The sequence below is a fragment of the Buteo buteo genome, chromosome 3 (genome assembly GCF_964188355.1).
Source record: "Buteo buteo chromosome 3, bButBut1.hap1.1, whole genome shotgun sequence".
Classification (NCBI taxonomy): domain Eukaryota; kingdom Metazoa; phylum Chordata; class Aves; order Accipitriformes; family Accipitridae; genus Buteo; species Buteo buteo.
The window spans coordinates 76314733-76334680 of record NC_134173.1 but is presented as its reverse complement, the minus strand read 5'-3'; the positions used below and the strand labels follow the sequence as shown (position 1 = coordinate 76334680).

General features: G+C 44.7%; 1 protein-coding gene across 1 annotated transcript in view; it reads right to left on the bottom strand.

The window, feature by feature from the left end:
- Window positions 1-340: 340 nt before the first annotated feature.
- ADGRB1 (adhesion G protein-coupled receptor B1) overlaps window positions 341-19948 on the bottom strand; it is a 68281-nt gene continuing 48673 nt past the window's right edge. The window contains exons 10-13 of the mRNA XM_075024067.1: window positions 17052-17731; window positions 16025-16060; window positions 14522-14626; window positions 341-1713 (exon numbers count right to left, since the gene is read on the bottom strand). Coding sequence (XP_074880168.1) covers window positions 1516-1713; window positions 14522-14626; window positions 16025-16060; window positions 17052-17731 — 1019 coding nt within the window. The 3' untranslated portion in view covers window positions 341-1515. The remainder of the gene's footprint in view (window positions 1714-14521; window positions 14627-16024; window positions 16061-17051; window positions 17732-19948) is intronic.

The following is a 19948-nucleotide window of genomic DNA, read 5'->3' as shown; positions in this document are numbered from 1 at the left end:
TGCTTGCTGGCTCTGGGCAGCGGGGAGGGAGGAGAAGAGCCAGCGAGGGGGAAATAACCAAAGCTCAAACTGAATAAAACAAAGCAAAACATTGCAAGCCAGCAGCGAAGGGGCTGTGTGTTCCCACCATCCCAAACTTTCCACAGAGCAACTTGCCTTCCACCTTCAGCAGGTGGCATCCTCACCCCATGCCTGCGCAGTCCTACAGCACAGAAAGGCATTCGAAATGACAAGAGCCAAAGAAAAGAAAGGTCTCGGGTTTCAAGTTCTCTTTTTATTGAAGAAAAGAAAAGAAGAAGGAAAAAAATAGATTATTTTGTTTGTTTGTTTGTTTGTTTCCAAGTGGACGTTATTCATGTTGTCAGTTTGTCTCAATGTCCTAAGGCAACATCTCTGTATACCAAATATCTCCAGGTACATCTGCAGATCTGTCTTTCCCTCTTTCTCTCTCTGCCTTCCAGGAAGGGGCAGCTTGGAATAAATCTGAGTCCGAAAGCAAGGAAAAATAACAGAAAAAAAAAAAAAAAAAGAGAGAAAAAAAAAACAGATGAGGCCAAGAGGACCTTTGCAAGGCCCGTGCTGAGTTTATCTATTTAACAGTCAATGAAACGACCTACATTCTTCTTGTTGGTCTGTTTTTCTAACACCTTCGACCCTCTCCCTGGAGACGGGGCGAGCAGGTTTCGGAGGTGGTCCTGTCCTCCTGCGCCTGTCCCACTCCTTAGGGCGCGCAGAAGCTCCGCCGTGGAGGGATGAGAGGAGGAAACCCCACCTTACCTCTCCACCTAAGCCATGGATGATGCCACCTCTTGCCCCTCCGGGCCCCTTGGGGACCCACCGTGGGGATGCCATGATGCCAGGTCATGGTGTGGCACATCGAAGTGGGAAATCTCTTCTCGGCACTGCTTGGCGCATCCCGTCTCCTTCCTTCTTGGATGAGCTGGTGAGAGGGAGGTGGTGGTGGGGGGGGACAAGGACAGGCAAGGGATGCCACAGACCCTCGAGGCTGGGTCTCCCCCCAGGGATCTACGGCCAGACCGCATCCCAGCGAGGCTCCCGCGGGCATCCCCTCTTGCGATCCGCGAACGAGCCCGATCTTCTTGGCCCTTCGCAGTGGCCGCTGGGCGTCCTTCCACGCCTTCCCGTGGCAGAGCAAGAAGGCTCCCGGCGTGCGGCAGCAGCCCGAAAGCATCTCGGCAGGGCTTGTCCCCTGCAGCCCCTTCCCACCCTCTGCCTCCTCCTTGCTCTCTTCCAGGTTCACTTCTTCTCCAGTCCTACCTGGGAAAGCTCGTGTTGTCCTGAACCTACAGCTACTATACTCTATAAAGTAATATTCCCCCCTCTCTGCTGAGAACAATACAAAAGTTACTCTGTCTTACCAAAGGTTTCAAAAGAAACCAAACACTTCTCTCGCTCGGTTCCGATTTAATTTAATCATTTCTTTAAAATGTGGTTTTGTTTTGTTTGTTTTGTTTGTTTTCTGGAAAAAAAAAAGTCCCTTTCTTCCCTTTCCGCTCAGACCTCTGTTTGAAGGTCGATAATGTCTTGTCCCACCAGGGGGATGGTGGCTCCTGTTTTCTCCCACTCTACAGTTTTTAGTTCTAGGGGAGACTGTGCCACAGGTTCGATGTCCTTTTTAACCCATGATGGTGGGGACTGGACTTTCCTGATTCCTTCCCAGGGTCTCTTGTTTGGTGTCTGCTGTTTTTCTTGCTGCAAGAGGAGGAAAGTGTAAGAAAGGAGAGAGAGAAAGAAAGAAAGAGAGGTTAGTACCTATGCAACAAATGACATTTTTTTCACCTCCTTCTCTTATATCAAAGGCAAATTTTTCTGTGAAACTCCTGATCCAAAATAAAGTGGGGTTTCAATGAAAACTGAGCTTGGTGTGTAAACTCTCTATTTTCATGAAGAAAATAGAACTTATTTTCCCCACTGCTATCTCTATCACCTAATGCCTAGATAGTTCAGTTTTCAGCTGAGGTTTTTGCCACTTGTACTTTCACTGAAAAACTGAACAAGTTTTTGTGAATTTAAGATATTTTTCTACTTGTACAGAAAATCCCTATATAGAAATCCAGATTATAATGAGGTCTTTCTGAACATACATTGACTGCATTTTATATAGACGCTGTCCTAGTTTCAGCTGGGGTAGAGTTAATTTATTTCTAGTAGCTGGTATAGTGTTATGTTTTGGATTTAGTACCAGAAGAATGTTGATAACACACTGATGTTTTCAGTTGTTGCTGAGTAGTGTTTAGACTAAAAGTCAAGGATTTTTCAGCTTCTGATGCCCAGCCAGCAAGAAGGCTGGAGGGGCACAAGAAGTTGGGAGGGGACACAGCCAGGACACCTGACCCAAACTGGCCAATGGGGTATTCCATACCATGTGACGTCATGCCCAGTATATATCCAGGCCTGGGGGGGGAAATCACTGCTCGAGAACTAACTGGGCATCAGTCAGCGAGGGGTGAGCAATTGCATTGTGCATCACTTTTTTTTGTATATTCCAATTCTTTTATTACTATTGTAATTTTATTATTGTTGTTATTCTCATGATTAGTTTCTTCTTTTCTGTCCTATTAAACTGTTCTTATCTCAACCCACGAGTTTTACCTTTTTTTTTCCCAATTCTCTCCCCAGTCCCACTGGGTGCAGGGGGAGTGAGTGAGCGGCTGCGTGGTGCTTAGTTACCGGCTGGGGTTAAACCACGACAGATGTGAATACATTCCTTATGTAGCACAGCTATTTATAGGCTATTTAATTGCAGCAAAACATGCTAACTATTTTGCCAGTGAACCCCTGCTGTTTGATGGGCTGGATTGTCAGCTCTCAAACTGAAAGCATTTCCATCAATGCCACACCAAGCCTTCAAGGCTTTATCGACCGCTGTTAGCCCAGTCACCCACCAGCATCCCACCACGGATAGCAATCCAGAAAATATTTTTCAATGTTTCTGCCGATACACACCAAGACAAGACTCTGGGAAGAGGTGAGGTTCTCTAAAACGGGTATATTCTTCAGTGCGTATATGAAGGAGAATCCATGCAAAGATTTTAAATGAGTTGTTCCACTAAGCTTCTCCCCCCCCCCCCCCAAGAGTGATGCTTTTCACAGTTAATTATCCCCACAAAACACTCCGGCACTGGGCGAGAAAAGGCTTCCCTGCACATGACAGGAGCACAGAGCCCTTTTTGAGCCACCTGCCAAAAGGAAATTGGCAGCTAGCGGAAAGGGTGGGAGGCAAGGAAGCTGCGTGGAAGATGACAACAAGGAAAGAATAAATCTGGTGACGAGGTGAGGAGACAGACATGCAGGTGACATGCAGCCCAGGATGTGTCACGGCTTGATGCTGTCAGGAAAATGTACTGATTGAGGGGAGACGAAGCCACACGTAGACTGCGGTGTCATGATTGTGCTCCAGGATGCTACAGAGATTGCTGTAGCCCTACAGGAAACCTAAATACCCACCCGCTACATGCTAATCCACCTGTCTTAGCTTCCGATTTTGTCCTTTCCTAAGAGCCGTCTGTAAGTCTGGTTTTTATCCCACCTCCACACTGCAACGTCGATAGGAAAGGCGTTGTAGCATTATCCCTACAGGGACAGATTTCATCACATCACCCAAGCCATGAATTTTGCTTTTCCAAACCTTCACCCTTAATATAAAAATAAGATATATTTGAAGTTGCTCCTGCATCCTCGCAGCGGCTCACAGGGAGAAGGATCTGGGTGAGGTCATTTGGTGGCTAGGGAGTGCAAATGTACGAACCAGGTAAACCTGGTCTTCTCTATGTGAAGGGAAAACATTCTGAAATTACCTTTATTTTAATTCAAAGGGAGAAAAATAAATTTTTTAAAGTCCTGCCAAAGAGAAATTTTTTTTTTTTAAATAAAGCTTTGGAAAAGTATTGTTCAGAAGAATGTAAACCACTTCATTTCTTCAAATTTGCAGCTGAAGTTTTCATTAAACTCTATGACACAGATCTTTTCTTATGCTGTTGGTGTTATTCTTACTTTATTCCTTGATGTAACACAATGGTGATTAATACTAATATGACAGAAAAGGTGATTAAATTGTTGACTTATTCCACTACCTATTTTGGAACTTATTTAAGAACCACTGCAACTAAAAACTGAAACATCTTTATCTCCGTGTGCGTCTTAATGAGACAAGTTTGAGACTTCCTGAAGTGAAACTTCTACCTATGGTGTTTTTGCAGACCATTTGTCTGCCATGAAAAGACGCAGCAAGAAGGTACACATAAAGACAAAAGCACATATAGAGCAAAAAATGGAATGAAACTAAGAGTTTCCCAAAAGGTGAGGAAAAAAAACCAAACTGGTCAGAACAGCTCTTTTCAATGAAAAAGATTTTGTTTTCTCCCACAATTGCCCTAATGCCACAAGTTTTCAAAGTTACCAATGTCCACAGCTGTATTATTTAACAGAGAGCACCACAAATGATCATATGCATGAAGTTCATAAATAATTCCATCTTTTCCCTCAAATGAAAGCCCTTCTTTGATGGTATTATTTACGGCCACCTTCAGCATCAGGTTCTTCTATTCCCAGCCAATCTCTGCTTTAACGGTCCCTCTGTCTGCCACGCTCCTGACCTTCAGCATCTCCTTCATGCTGTAAGGATGCACCCAGATCTGATCATGTACATCGAACGTGATCAGCAAACCTCAGAGATGTTCTTGTTGCGAGCTGCTTTTGAGCTACTGAGCAAGAGCAGCTGCAAATCCATGTAGGGAACAGAAATTGGGGAAAAAAACCCCAAACAAACCCAAACAGTTATGAGCTCACGTCTACAGCAATGGCCTCTGATCAGCCCTGTCACTGAGGAACAAGACCTAAGGGTTACAGTAATTATTCAATGGTGATTAAAAATAGACATTACACGTTGTGAATTATTAAGAATGGATAATTAAGAAAGGAAGAGAGAATGAAACAGAAAATATCACTATGCCAGTGCGTAACTCCACTCTGCACCTGCATCTGGAATATTAGGTGCACTCCGTGAGCTTCCTGATGGAAGGATTTAGGGGAAGTGATAAGCGTGGCCAGTTTACGGCCATGAACAAAGATACGCAGCATGTTCTGTAGGAGGAAAGATTACACAGACTACGACCTTTCAGCCTTGAAAAGAGATTAGGGATGGATGTGAAAGAGGTCTATGAAACTCTTAGTGGCTTCCTGGCAGTAGGAACGGACTACTGATAGTAGGGATCATCTCTTCCAACGCAAGAACTGCAGAGCATGACGGGGCACCAAGCAGTGCCTGGCCCAGAGTGAACCCCAAGAGCTGGTCCTGCACACAATGCCCAGCCGAACTGCAGACCACCTTTCTGCAGCTCTCTGTTGATGCCAAAAACTTCCAAAGTTATAAAAAGCACGTGGAAACATTCACAAAAGCAACATCCATTTGGTACCATGAAGCAAAGTGACACCATTCTGCGTCAGGAGGTCTCCGACCACAAATTACTGGAGTCTTGGGGATCTTTTTGAAGATGCACTACCACATGCTTGCCCTGCTTTTTTATTTTTCCAAGCTGCTTTTTACTCTGCCGTGGAGAGGAGGCAGAGCCAGACTGGCCTTGGGTTTGACCGCATACAGTTGTTTGTATCTAGCTTATCAGTGTGATGTGTTATCTAACTGTGACCGTGGCAGGCTTAGCGACTCCAAAGATGTCTCCTTACAGTTAGAAGATGAAAAGGAGCCTGGGGAGATCAGCAAATGGAGAGGGCAGGCTTGTTTTTAGTTTCTCACTTCTCAGAAAAGAATTAGACTTCTCCAGCGATGCCGTGAGCGGAGGTGCTGTCTCAAGGGATGGGATGCACTGGTTGTCCACCACTTGGCACCAGCAGCTCCCATGGCCATGATCTGAGCCTGGGTGCAGAAGAATTTGGTGCCCGCTTGGATCTCTGAGCAGGTTGAACGCAATCAGCCAGGCTGAGCTCTGGCAAGGATGGTGGGAGACAAAAGAAAATCTTCTCCTCTTGGCAAAAGGCACCCTGGGAATTAGTAGCAGGCTCCTGGGAACAGCTCCCTTTTTCTTTCCCTCCATATGGAAAAGGTTTTTATCGGTTCTTGGCCGCTTGAACAGCATATAGAAACAGCCACCGGGCTCATGCTTCAACTCTGGCATTTTCCTCCAGCCCCACTGTGGGGTCTTAGCAATCCTTGCAGACAGGAGGGAAAACCTAGCTATGCACAGAAAAGAAGAAAAAACCTGGAGAGAGGGTTGTGTAATCCGGCTGTAAAAGGCGGCAGAGCTGGCCCAGGGCCTGGCGCCTTGGAGACAGCCAGGAATGGCCCGAGACAGGAGCTGAAAGCAGCGGAGGCTGCTCTGCCAGTAACTCACAGAGACAGAGCCATTACTCTGGCCTGACACAGCCCATGAGCTTCTGGCCATCGGGGAGGGGGGGAAATATTTATCGGTTCCTGCCTGGTGCCAGGACGGCGGAGTAAACTGCTCTCTCGGAAGAGTGGGAAGGGAGGGAATGCCCAGACCCAAGGCTGGGGTAAAACCCGCTGTGCAGGGCAAACTGGAGGTCTTCATCACCCTGGTGGGATTCGGAGTCTCCTTCGTTCGGCCGTGGCTTTCATTTTGGCCATGCGTCTTTAAGGCAGAGGGAAAGGATTTGGGACAAAATGCATTTAAGACGCAGTGCCAATGAACCCTCCCAAATTCCTAACAAAGACAGAGGCAAAGCGCATCGAGATAATCACTGCCTTCAAGGGTCCAGGCTGGCTTCATCCAGAGTACCTGGATCCTAGAGAAATTCCTTTGCTTAGGAGCGGGGTCAACGTATCACATAAATAAGGCACAGGAGACTGACTGGCGGCTCTAAGAGACAGCTTTCATTTCACGTTTCAGTCAAAAATGACAAAATGTGCAAGCTGCTAAGCTGTATCTCCTTCTGTTTGTTTTGTGGTTTGTTTTTTTTTTTTTTGTTTAGTTGGTTTTGGTGTTGGGTTTTTTTTTTTTTTAATACCCAATTTTTATAGTTACCCTGAATAACCTGAAGAGGAATTCAGTGTTTTCTACAGAGCTCTCTGGGATAACTCCCCTAGAACCAGCTACTCCCATACTGTTTTCATTGCCTCTAGTGTCAACTTGAAGGATATTTCATGACCCAAATGGTCTCTCCCCATGACATTGATGACTCTAGGACCAGAATGAAGTTATTCAGAGTGTATAGCAGGGAATCTGAAAGATAAATGTGGCTCACGCTGTCTAACCCATCTTTGGCTCAATGTCGATGAAAAGTGATTAGAAAATGGGAAAGCTGTCTTGTTTTTTTACAGGATGATAAATTTTCCTTTCCTTCTTTGAAAGAAGTAGCTGCAGTTCCTTCATTTTATGCTACTGAACTACAAAGATGATACTTTTTTTTTTTTCATTTAGGAGAAAAGCAAAATAAAAAGAAGTGCCTGACTTTGTTCAGGATTTCATTTTTTTAAAAAAAGAAGAAACAATTTGTGATCTTAACTTGCATTGGTGGAAATCAGTTAGGAAACTTGAAATACCCAGCATTTGCTGGGTTATAAAAATATGTCTTCTGCTTCTGCATTCTCTGAAGTTCAGATGGTCTAACCTGTAGGGGTTGCTGTGAGCCAAACTCTAGCGAGGCCATGCACAGCCGAAGGTGAACAGGCACTGAATCGAAGAGGTCCTTCGTAGACCCTCAGGGGCTCTTTGCATTGACTCATGAACAGTCTCTTGCCTGAAGGTTGCAGAGAAAGCTTGTGGTCCCACCAGCATGAGGAACAGACTATTTTCGAGGCTGTTCTTGCCATTAATCCAGCTGGTTAACGTACCAGCCTTTTTTGGACAATGCTTATGGTCTACTGAAGAGTCCACTCCACTTGGTAGACATGGAGATCTGTGTGTTGCCCAAAATACTGAAATCATTGAAGGCTGCCCCATGCCTCCCAGGGGCACCTAGGGACACCTGGAGGGGACCAAGAGCACCCAAAACATGATTCTTTACAGAGTCCTTTTTTAACCAGTCTAAACAACCAGGAGCTGCAATCTGCTGGTGGTCACTGCACGGTTTTCAAGCCGCTGATAGCTGGATAGCTTCAAAGGGCATGGCAGGAACTGACTGTCCATACAGGGGATATGGGGTGTTAAGATGTTTTTCTGAGCAATACAGAGTAACTGATGCGTGCTGCTTGGGACACGAGGTATCAGATGATCTATAGGAGGAGATGAACTTCTGATTGATGGTATATTTGGATACCCACTGGCTGACAGATGGTGTATGGCTGCATGAATTAAGGTTTGACGTCATTTTCCTAACAGAATTTATTGCAGTAATTATTATACTTTATGTAGCATTCCTCCCCATAAAAGTTACCCTAATTGGTCTTCTAAATTTGCCAGTTACTAAAGCCTTTAAGAAGTGCAGAGAGGTTTAAACACATGGCACGGAGGAGACATCCTACCCATAAGTGGATCTTCCCTTGCAGAGGTACACACAGCTGACAGCAGGAGGAGCACAGCCTCCCAATTTTCTAATTCCTCCGTGAGGAATGAGCCTGAGTTTGACACAACCACCACCACCATTTCAACTCCTCCACCCCCAGCCTCAGCCCATGCAAAGAGGTTCCCGTGGCCAAATTTTTCCACCTGACAGCATGGCTGCTGGTTCGCCAGTCAGCTAGCGAAAGGACAGGTAGTCAGCAAGCAAGAGAATTAATTCTGTCATGCGGCAGAGCTTGCCAGGGAGACACACAGCCCCTACTGCAATGAACTGCAATATTGATCAATATTCCTTTTTTTCTCACGATTCTGTTAGATGCCAAAGCAAGTGCTGGTGGAATGGGCATATCCTCCAGGTGTCCGAAGAGGAAAGCTAAGAAAAATCTCAGCCTAAGAAAGTGAGTAATCAAGACAGAAACGCTGCCTAGAAGGAAATAAGAAAAAGTCACAGAAAGGCAGAAAAAACTTTGTCTCTTTTTTCCACTGAGTTTTGGAGCAAGTGCTTTTTCAGGACCAACAGAGAGATGAGACTGGATTTGAGAGCTGAGTTACAGACTGAGTTCAGATCCTGTATGTGAGCTCCAGGACACGGCTCCTGTCAAAGCAAAAGCCATTTGAGCTGCAGGGAGCTGAACGGAGCAAGTAGCTAATAAGCAAGAATGAGCAAATCAGAGAAATTTGCAGAGCTCTGTTCAGCACGGCTTTCGCTGACCTCGGCACAAGTAAAGAGCTGCTGTTTAAAATGAATGCAAAGCCAGATGCTGTCAAGAAGAGAGGAATATGTATGTGATTCAAACTTCTCTAAGGAGAAGGATCAAAGGACTCCTGCCGAGGGGGAAGGCAGGAGTGTCACTTCCATTCCTTTCAAACTGGCACTAAGCATAGAAGAAACAAAGCCTTTGCTTCCTTTAAAGGCTGCAAAGCCTCTACTTTCATACCATGCTGTTGCAGAGCATGTGAAGCCCTCCCGATGTCCAGCCCAAGCACTGAAATTTCTTTAGCAATTAACTCACTGGGAGGAACAGTTTTGGAGATGCTTTACCCTGACAATACAGATCTGGCCAGGAAAATATTTCCCATGTGGTACAAAGCAGCTTGAAAATAACCACTACCCTGCTTTAATGCGAAAAGCTCTTAGCTACAAGAATTTAGACCTTGGAAAGTGTGTGTATTTAGGAGGAAGCAGGGAAAAAACCTGCATGTTGCAGCCTACCGTCTGCCAGGCAAAAGGCAGACTTTTAAATGGAGAAACGGACTTACAGCAAGGTTTCCAACAATGGGATTTTTTTTTTGTAGCAATTGGGTAGGTAAAGAACAACTCAAAGTGATGGGAGTGATTAGGAAGGAAGAATTCTGCTGTCTGAGTCAGTACTAACCTAACATTTCAATATGCATTTGTTTGGGCAGCAAAATGTGCCTTAAAGCTGCTATGAAGAGATATCTACAGTCCAGGTGGAAGCCACTCACTACTTATTATAAACTTAAAAAGGAAGGTCTGGTGGATCCCAGACACCAAGAGAGTTTTTAATTTTAATCACTTAGGATGCTGTGGATGGCTGGGTTTTTTGATGCAAATCCTGCTGTGGTTGTCTCCAAGCCTTTGGTTCCTTTCATGTTTCCTGGCCGCAAATAAGCTGCCTAGGTGGTAAATATTCAACAAACACAGCTCATTCAGTTTTCGGCTCAGGGTCTACACCAGCTTCCAGTTTGGTCTGGGTTAAAATGGAAGGGCAACAGTGTGCAACCTCCACACATATGCTGGCTGCAAGGCATTTGGGAGGAGGATGAGCAAAGTAAACCCAGCTGTTCCTATGATACTCTTTTTAGATTTAAAGTCCCTTCAGGTGGACAGAGATAATCTGTCCCAAATTTCAGCATTTCAAGAGCAAAGGAGTCTTGCCTACAACCCTGTAACTTCCTTTTGAGTAAGGGCTAATTTTTCAAAAATCATCTCCATCTTCCTTGCCTCATCTGAACTTGGAGATTGCAGGAGAGAGAAAATTTACCATAGCCCATGGTAAGGTCATACAGAGATCTATTAGTGTATTAAAAACCTGACTTTTCAACTTGCAGTCATCAGATCTTGCTGTATGTCAGTAAGCTACTATCTTAATTCCCTAGCACTGAAAAGTTAGCTTTGGATTATAGTGTCTACATCCCCAATTAGTTCATAAAGCCACAAATGAGTGAGATCCCTTTACTCTCCTGCAGTGGTAAGGTGGCTTTAATGCAGGTGGATGTGTGTTCCTGTATGCTTTGAATGCAGATCCTGCTGGACAATGTGATTTTAATCAGGAATATCTGAGCATGCTTCTAATGGTAGCATTTTATAGTTGAGATACATATGTAAGAAAGTCCACATCACATGGAATAGATTTCATGTAATAAGCTGAAAAAATACATGGAAAAATTCAAGTTTATTGCCCAAGGAAGGATAATTTGGTAGTATTGTACTCTGAGGTTCAAGTTAATTCAGCATTAGCAGTGTGCTTTGGTTTGTAGCAAAATAACTGCAGCAAATACCAGTGCCACAGTGGTTCCTGGGAATGCATTGAATATGGTCAAGATTCAGACTTGGCTGGCATTCCAGGCACTATTCTGGTTCTCCTAGTTGCCTACCTCTGACATACCATCCTGGCAACATTGCTCATTAGTAAGTTAATGACAGGTCAGCTGATGGCAGTGGGGACACCCTGATCTCAGTGATATGTGGATTCGGCTCCAGATCTCTGCTGTAGCCACTCTGATTTGAAGATTGATGTGTGCGATGGCTAGCAGCAGTGTTACACGTTGCCTTGCATCACATATATGTTTTCACCCTGTGCCCTCCAGTGCAAAGGAGAAGAGAGGTCCCAGGGAAGGACTCCTTGGTCGCTGGGTGAGGGGAAAGCAGAATTCATCCCCAAACCTGTCTCCACGTCTGCAGGATGAGAGACAAGCCCGGAGGCATTTGTCAAGGCTGCCTTTGATAGGGATTCGGTCATTCTCACATCAGTAATGCCTTTTAGAAATGGACCTTGTGAAGGATGAAAGCTGAACAGCTCAAACATGCAGGAGTCCCTGATTATGTTTCCAGCTCTGCCTGTAACTACTCTGGGACAGTGGGCAAAGGGCAGTCATCTTTATCTTTCAAGTGTACGCTGCAGTAATACTTATCCAATGTTTAAATGTGTCAGGATACTTAGGAGGAATATATGGGCTGGGACAAACCTTCAGGTCTTTGCTGAAGACCCCTTAAAAATCATGTTTTACCCTGAAGCTGGAGAAATTCACAACAGGAAACGCATGTGATGGTTGAATTTTCAACCCCTCTTCCTAAAGAGACAGAAGATCAGTTTCTTCCTCCCACTCGTTCTGTTGGTGCTTCCTTCAAACCTGGCAATGTAGTAGCACATCTCAGAGGAACTATGTAATTAGTGTGATAGGGTAATCGGTTTCGGCCAGTGCACTGAAGTACAGAGAGGAATAGCATTTACATCAAAACCAAGCCCCAAACTGATCCCTATAAAGGGCCAGCACCATTCCTAGGTATTCCCAAAGGAGGTCTGTCCTATGCAGACATTTAGTTCAAGTCTCAGCGGCACCTTTCTGACCTTGGAGTTGAAGGAGGAGAGAGGAAGTGCAAGAAGATTAGGAAAAGCATCATTTCTTGGAGAGGACTAAGGACAATGGGACATGCTGCTAGGAGAGGCTGGGAAACTGCCAGGGCTAGAGAGAGCTCGACTTTGTGGTTGCTTATTTAAAAGGGAAATCAAAGATACAGCAATGCAGGCAGATGGACTAGACCCAGTAAACATGCCTTCTGCTCTATGATGCTAGGTATGAAAGGGTTCAAGGGTATTCCAGGATCCTTATGACCTTGTTCATGCCCACAAGGCAAGGAGTTTCCTACTGGTGAAGGAATGTGTTTGGATTCATACGTCATGGAAGGGTTTGGGACAGGTCTACAATGCTCTTCAATGCAAAATGAAAGCCGGACTTACGCTAACGTTAGTTTTATCACTTCCACCAGAAGAAATACTCCATCGTTTTATAACCTAAACATACATAAAAGAAAAAAAATTCTTTTGTTGTTACTTTAATCCCTGGTATCCGCAGTTTGCCTTCTCAGGGCAAGCTGAAGATGGGGCATGATTTCCAGTGGAGTCCTCAGCAGCAAATGGTAGATAAAGGGGTGAAGAAAGCTATTTATTTTTCTCTGCACTGCTTTGGATGTTTTTAAACCAATACCCACTACTGACTTGCCAATACTGATCTTCTCAAGCTGAAGATGGGGCATGATTTCCAGTGGAGTCCTCAGCAGCAAATGGTAGAAAAAGGGGTGAAGAAAGCTATTTAGTTTTCTTTGCACTGCTTTGGATGTCTTTAAACCAATACCTACTACTGACTTGCCAATAGTGATCTTTGCAAGCTCCCTCTCTCGGGTTACATCCAAGGGAAAATCACAACTTGAAAAAGATTCAGTCAATATGCAAAGGCCACCTTCACAGCTTCTTTCCAGCAGTTCAAAGCTCTTTGATGCTGACACTGGCAACTTTAATTCTACATAGAAGCATCTCTGAAATGCTCAAAACATCTAAATCTATAAAACCCTCCTGCAAACATACCACAGATTAGCTTTTACATGGTATTTAAGCATTTTTGATTTCACAGCTGTGTCATACCTTAATAATAGAAAAAAAAGCAGAGATGACGTTCAGTGAAATGCATTGGGATTCTGGGCCAACATAGGCTTCTTTGATCCGAACCTGCCTGCTAGATTCACTCCCCCTCTCATTCTCTAACACTGGACAGCCCATAATGACACCTTGCCACACACAATAAAAGTAGGATTTGCTGGGACTACATCTCTGGAGCTCAGCCCAGCAATGCTGTGAGATCTGAATGCAGACCAAAGGCTCTGTAGAGCTCTGCTTCCACGAAGAACCAAACTAAACCTCTTGTTCAATCAACCTCGGAGCTCTGGTCTTGCCTCTAATGGAATCCCATCAAAATAAGCCCCACTAGGGCCACCTTGGCCATGCTGCAGGGGACTGTGCATCCTGGATCTGACTTTGCATGCAAATGACCAAGAATGTTATAAATAGCTCACCTTGCCCCTCTCCTGAGCGCAGGCACAACCCATGTTTCATTTCTTACTGCCAACCTGGCTGTGCCGCTGGTTTTTCCCTTCTGCTGGAGCAGATATACTTCCTTGCAACCTTTGGGCTCTTGCTCAGCAGGCTTAATGGGCTGAGACATGGGGGAGATGCCATCAGCCTGCCCTTCCTTATTCGTGTTATCCACTTGCTACACAGGCTCCTGATATCTGTTTCTAGTACCAAATCTCTGCCCTTCTGAAAGGCTGCAAGGTCCTTCCCCCAGCCTCCCTCCCTCAAAGTCTCTTCTTGCCCTGGAAGTTTGCTCCTGTGGAGGAAAGCCATGTATATGATGACCAGCTGCCACAAATACCCTTATGCTACATTTAATTAGCGTGCAGTCCCCAAGAAGTGCTGCCACCATCACAGCTTAAATCCCACTGCAGTGGCTTTCCTGAATAGCTATGCCCATCACTGCCACCTTGGCTTCCAAGTGAGCCCCTGCAGGTGGTTTAGATGATTCCTGCTGTCCCCACCTTCTGCCCTCTCCCCTTTCCACCTAGATTTCCTCACGGCTGTTCTAGTTTCCAGTTCCTAACTATGACTGGATGTATGGGGCACTCAGAGATGACCTGAAAGGGAATGCAAAGAACACACACAGACACAGGGAACAAACACAAAGAAGACAACACAAACTCTGTTGACCATGAACAGACCTGAGGACAGACATTCTCCTTGTGGGCTGCTGACCACTCTGTAGATAAGCTAGTGGTACCTCTGTGACTCTCCGTGTCTTTTGTGACACACATGTGCTTGTTGCAACGTGCATGGACAGAAAATCAAGGTAAAGTATTCAGGGAGGGCTCCTAAACTTTCCTGCTTCTTCCTGTGCTCCTGCTGGCACTAGAGGGCTCTAGGAGATGATGGTTCTGGAAGTGTCTGACTGACCTTGCTGTCCGTTGTTGGAGACTCCTTCTCCTTCTCTGCATGCTGGAGTTTTCTGTTCAGGTCTTGGAACATGTCTTGGTGACGTTTTCTTGTGTGCATGATTTTCTGAAGCAAACACAAGAGCCACAGGTAAGCAAACCCTATTCAGCTGTACAGAAAGAACATGTTTTCCCCCAAAGTTACATATTAAAACAAAAGTTATTAAAAAAAATAATACACACAAAGTTCTTAAAACCTAGCTCTGTCTCCCTGCAGGTACAATCTGGTGTGCCTAAACTACCTTCAATGTTCACTGAGGACCCAGTGTAGCACTGCCTTTATTTTCAGGATGAGATGGTGGGAGAAAGTGGAAAAGACTAATTTTTGACCTTATGGTTACCCTAAACCTGCAACTGCTAACTGTTTATGCTGCAGAATTTGTGCTTGACTGGCAAATTTCTACTAGCTAGACCTAGGAAGTTTTGCTCACCTTCTTTAACTGATACCTGACCCCATGCCCACTCTGTTCTCAGTATGTCTCCTTTGCAAATATATTCAGAGATTACACAAACATACAGAATTTGGGTACCAGAAGTTCCATCAGAAACTATTCCACAATTTCCTTTTCTTTGTATTTCCACCGTTCTGCATTTCACTTCTACCTTCTACTGCCCAGAAGGAGAGGCAGCACCAATTTCTGTAAGGACTTCCCTTTGCGTGTAAGAACATGTTGAATATGGTTTTCTTGTGCTCTGCCAAGTGCTACAAAATTGGAGAAGGTGGCTAAAATAGTTTAGGACCAACCTGAAGTATCACCTTAGATGTACCCATCATGCCTCAATTTGAGACCAAGCTCACAACCTGGATCTCTGAAGTGATTCTTGTGTTAAGGTAACTCCTTGTGGGCCCTTAACATGACTCTTTTGGAATAAACTAGCAGTTTTGAAGGGAAAGGATAGCTCTGCTGGGAAGGATGCCATGATTGGATTCAGGATAGCTGCACTAGCTGATTCTGTGAGGTTCATTAATGGGTGTGAAAGACTAAGGTTAATGGTGGGTTGTGACAGTGGGGCCGTATTAGCTTCTCTTCTGTTAAGCAACAGATGTTGCGCACAAAAGGCAAGGCATTTTAGGCCACAAACCAAATCTATGTGTGCTTCCCAAACAGGAACATGGTGCAGTCACCTACTGCTCCATCAGCTCTCCATAAGCATTCTGCTCACAGAGGAGAAGTTACAGGCCTTGGGCAAGCCAGTGTAGGATCCCGATTTACAAATGTTTACACAGAAGCTACTGCTCTGTAAATTAAGTATGTACCAATATAAATGACCCATTTGTTTAGCTGCACAGGGTAAGCCTTACCAGGCATCTAGCGCAACTCTTTCAACACACCGTTTTTAAACCCTTGAAGAAGCTCTTTGGCAAAGACAGCACTCTTGCAAAAGTGCCAGAAAGAAAAGAAAGCAGCTTTTCTTTTTCTCATCCTATCCTTAGAAAAGCATGTTCAGAAAGGCATGTACTCACCTCAAAATCTAGCTCTGCGTACCGGGATTTCCGCCTCTGGGTATTCAAAAGAAAAAGAGATGGTGAAGGTTAGTAAGGGGTTGATGCTGGTGACTAGGGACAAACTCAGCCACATAATAGATAAAACAGGGAGAGTCCTTCTCCTTTTCCTTCTTCCTACACCTTTAATGTGTTTCTCTGGCTCTTCAAGATGGAAAATGCCAGCCATTTAGAGGGATCTCTATCAAAAAACACTGAGCCTTAAGGAGAGCTGAGCATGGGCTGAGCATGGGAGTTTGGCCAATTCAAGCTCTGTCCTAGTTATGAGCTTTCAGGTTGTTCACAGAATGGGAAGCAGAGAGGGAGCAGTAGATCAGCCAACTGATCTACTGCAGTTTTTGAGCACCAGTCAGTTGAGACTGAAGTTTGGACACCAATGGCCAAGACCTGCTCTCTGACAATAGCCAAGAAAAGGGTCAGATGCCCTAGAACAGACCTCAGCTTAAGATCTAAGCTCTAAGGAGAACTGCTAATGTACGTAATGAGTTATCACAGGTCACAAGGAGAGGGCTGTGCTTATGCAAAACCTCTGACATCCCTCTGATGCTAAGAGCATTGTGGGGCATGCCTTAAGGACATTTTACGCCTGCGATCACTAGGCTTTTCTCCCCTGTATCATGACTGAAGTCATCAAAATGGGAAACAGAGGCAGAGGATAGAAGGAGAAAAGGTAATGCAAGCCATGTGCCTTGCATTAAAATGAATAGTCTTTGACAAACTAACATTTTTTATTGGAATTTCATTGCCTGTAGGGCTACAGACAGTTCATCCAGCAATGGAATATATCTGTGGAAGTCGTGAGAGATTTTAAACATTACATTACAAAATGATATCACATGCCAGTGATCCCTCATGATAATAAAATACTGGCATTGCATGGTGGGCTGCACTGGGCCTAAGGTGCTTCTCTTGAAACAGCTGGTGTGGCCAGTGTTGAGGGCAGGGCATCGTTCTGGGCTGAGAACAATACAGTAATTCACATGCTCACCTCCAAGGAGCTCATGGAGAGGGTGGAGACGGTCTCACTCTTGGACACCACACCCGAGTTCCCTGAGTCACCTGTGTCACACAGGCTGTTGGGAATCTGTGACTCGTTGGAGATGTTTTGTGGAGCCAGCTGCTGCTGTTGTTGTATCATGGTGGAACCTTGAACCTCACTGCATGTCATGGTTACAGGCTCCCGTGGAGGACTCTTGACAACAAAGCCTGGGTCAGTAGCCATACTGAGGTGGATGAGCCGTGTCTGGGGCATCTGGTCAATATTGATGCTGTATTTGCTCTCGTCTTTGGGCGGTTTGGCCCGTAAGGTAGACGTGTTGGTAGGCAGAATGACGTAGCTGGTGTCCAGCGTTTGCTCTTGCGCCCGGGAGAGTTCTGAGTCCAACTTCTTGAAGATGTCTCCATCGCAGATGTAGATGGACTTAGGTGGCTGGTTCTTGTCCTTCTTCAGAGTCAGAGTGTGATTGCTGAACTCATTCAGGTTGATGGCCCCCAGGTAGTGTGGTGAGCCCTGAAGATGCATCTTGGAGACATTGGCTGGAAGACTGTTAAAGTTTGATGACCCCTTCTGGTGATTGAGTTTCAGTTTCTCTTCATCTGGCAGTGATGGACGCTTCAATGTTCCTGTGATGGTTGAGGTCCTGCAGGTGGTGATGTCTTTATTCAGCACTAGGGAGACAGATAAGTATCCTTAGCACCTCACCTAGGTCTTTGTTAACACATCAATACACCTACCACAGTCACACCATGCTAGCATGTTCCCTTGGACCTCTCAGAAAGAGGCTGTGGTGGCAGAACAGTTTTATACTGGTTTTTTTTTAATCCAGGATGCTGAAGGCAGAGCTAAAGCTAGGGAGGAGAAAAACTTTCTCATTTTTAGAGAGTTCTCTGTGACACAAATTTTCCAACACAATTATGGCCAAAACTCCCAACTAGGCCAACACATATTTTCATATTGATAACAATATCTTGAAAAGCAAATGCACCTATATATATTTAGTACATGTACTATATGTATATATATGAAATATATATAACTAGCCTATGAAGGAGTACAATTCTTTAAAATAAAAGGTTGCTTTCATGTAAAAAATTATTTTGATTCAGTAAATAGCTGAAATGCAGCATTATCAATGATTTCAAAAGTAATTTTTTTTATTTTAAACTCACTGAACTGCTTCAGGTTGCTCTTTTCCCTTGAACAGTTTCAGTGTCAATAATCTGGTATTTTAAAATACACCACGTTTTGTTATAAATTTCTAACTGCTCTCCAAAAAGCTTACATTCTAGTAATCATGGCAAGCCTTTGTGAGAGCTAATTATTTAGTGTTTTTCAATTTCCCTTGGGGAAAGAAAGGAGTGCCATGAATATTCCTTAATAGGAGAGGAAAATCTTAAACTAAGGACGAGGAGAACATGCCAATTAGGAGGTATATAAAGGACACACAGACACTCATTCCCACACAACACTGTCCACAACAGAACGTCTGTTCCTTTTGTAGGCATAAGAATCTATTGCTCAGTTGATTTCAGGATGCAACAAAGACCTTAGGAAGATAATGAAGTCAGCCTTGATGTCTCCAAGGGTTTGAAATCACAGACTGTGGGGCAGGGGAAAAGTGGTGTGGGACTGAAGGCTACTTACCCAGTATTTCAGCACAGCAAAGGAGAAATAAATGCATGTTCCCCTTTCACCCATCTCAGAAGGAAAAAACAGAAAAGGTCCTTTTACCTATTTTTTTTCTCAATGGACCAGAGACAAGGATCTTTGGGGTAACCTCATACTATTCAGCTGCTCCACCTGGGACAGAGGCAGGACATGACGCAGGCATCCCATGGGACTGAGGACACACTAATTTTTCTACCAACTCATACTGGGAGTGGTGGGTGCTGGAAGAGCAAAGTTCCCCTCAAAGACATCAGAGCAGGCAAGGCAGGATGACAAGGATACCAAGTATAATAAAAGAACTTTTAGAAAGCCTTTAAAGCTAAACACACTGGTTGTAACTATGGCAGCCGCGGTCTTCTTGACATTGCTAGAGGACACGCTAGGATAAATCAGAGCATTACAGCGTATTCATAGCATACACTGCGGGAAGATGGTATTGAAGTCAAACCCTTCACTTGGGAGTGTCAGTAAGGTTTATTGATTCAGGCTCTTCTCCATGCTCATGTCAGCTGCAGAAAGCAGGTTTGGAGAGATTTGCACTTGGCAACCTCTAAGCATTGAGCGGAATGAGCTTTCAACACTGAGCCATGGACCCAATCCTACCAGTGAATCTAAGTGAGGAGGTTATGAGCGGTATCAGGCATATCTCCAATCCGTCATAACACGAGAGCTGGTGCCTCCAGTAGAAATGATGGCCAGAAACCAACAGACAGATTTCTGGTTTTTATTTTTCAATAAGCAGAATGCATAGGATGATGCACCATATAGAAAGGTCTCTGAAATGGGATTATTATTAACTACTTAGCTTGGCGCAGACTAACAGCACTTTATCAGAGGAGGAATATCTCTTCAGGCAGACATCAACAAGCAAATTGTACAGTTGTATGCTGGCAAAGGAAGGGAAGCCTAGGCTGTTAGCAAGCTGCTGATCCAGGGGCTTCTCCCCTGAAGTCATGTGAAACCAATCAGCTCCTTCCTTTCCTCTGGGAAGCTCAATTTGGAAGCAAGAAACTCAGTAACAGATCCAGAAAGGCTCTTTATTGCAGGAGTCCAGGGTCTGCCTTGGATTCCAGCACAAGGTGGGCTGCTGGACGTATAGCTGGTTGTATGTGCCAACACCCAGCCTGGACGCACATTCGTTGAGCATGTGTTCAAGTCAGATCTGGTCTCACATGCACGTTTTTTGCACGCGATTTTTTGGAACTGAGATTTTTGGT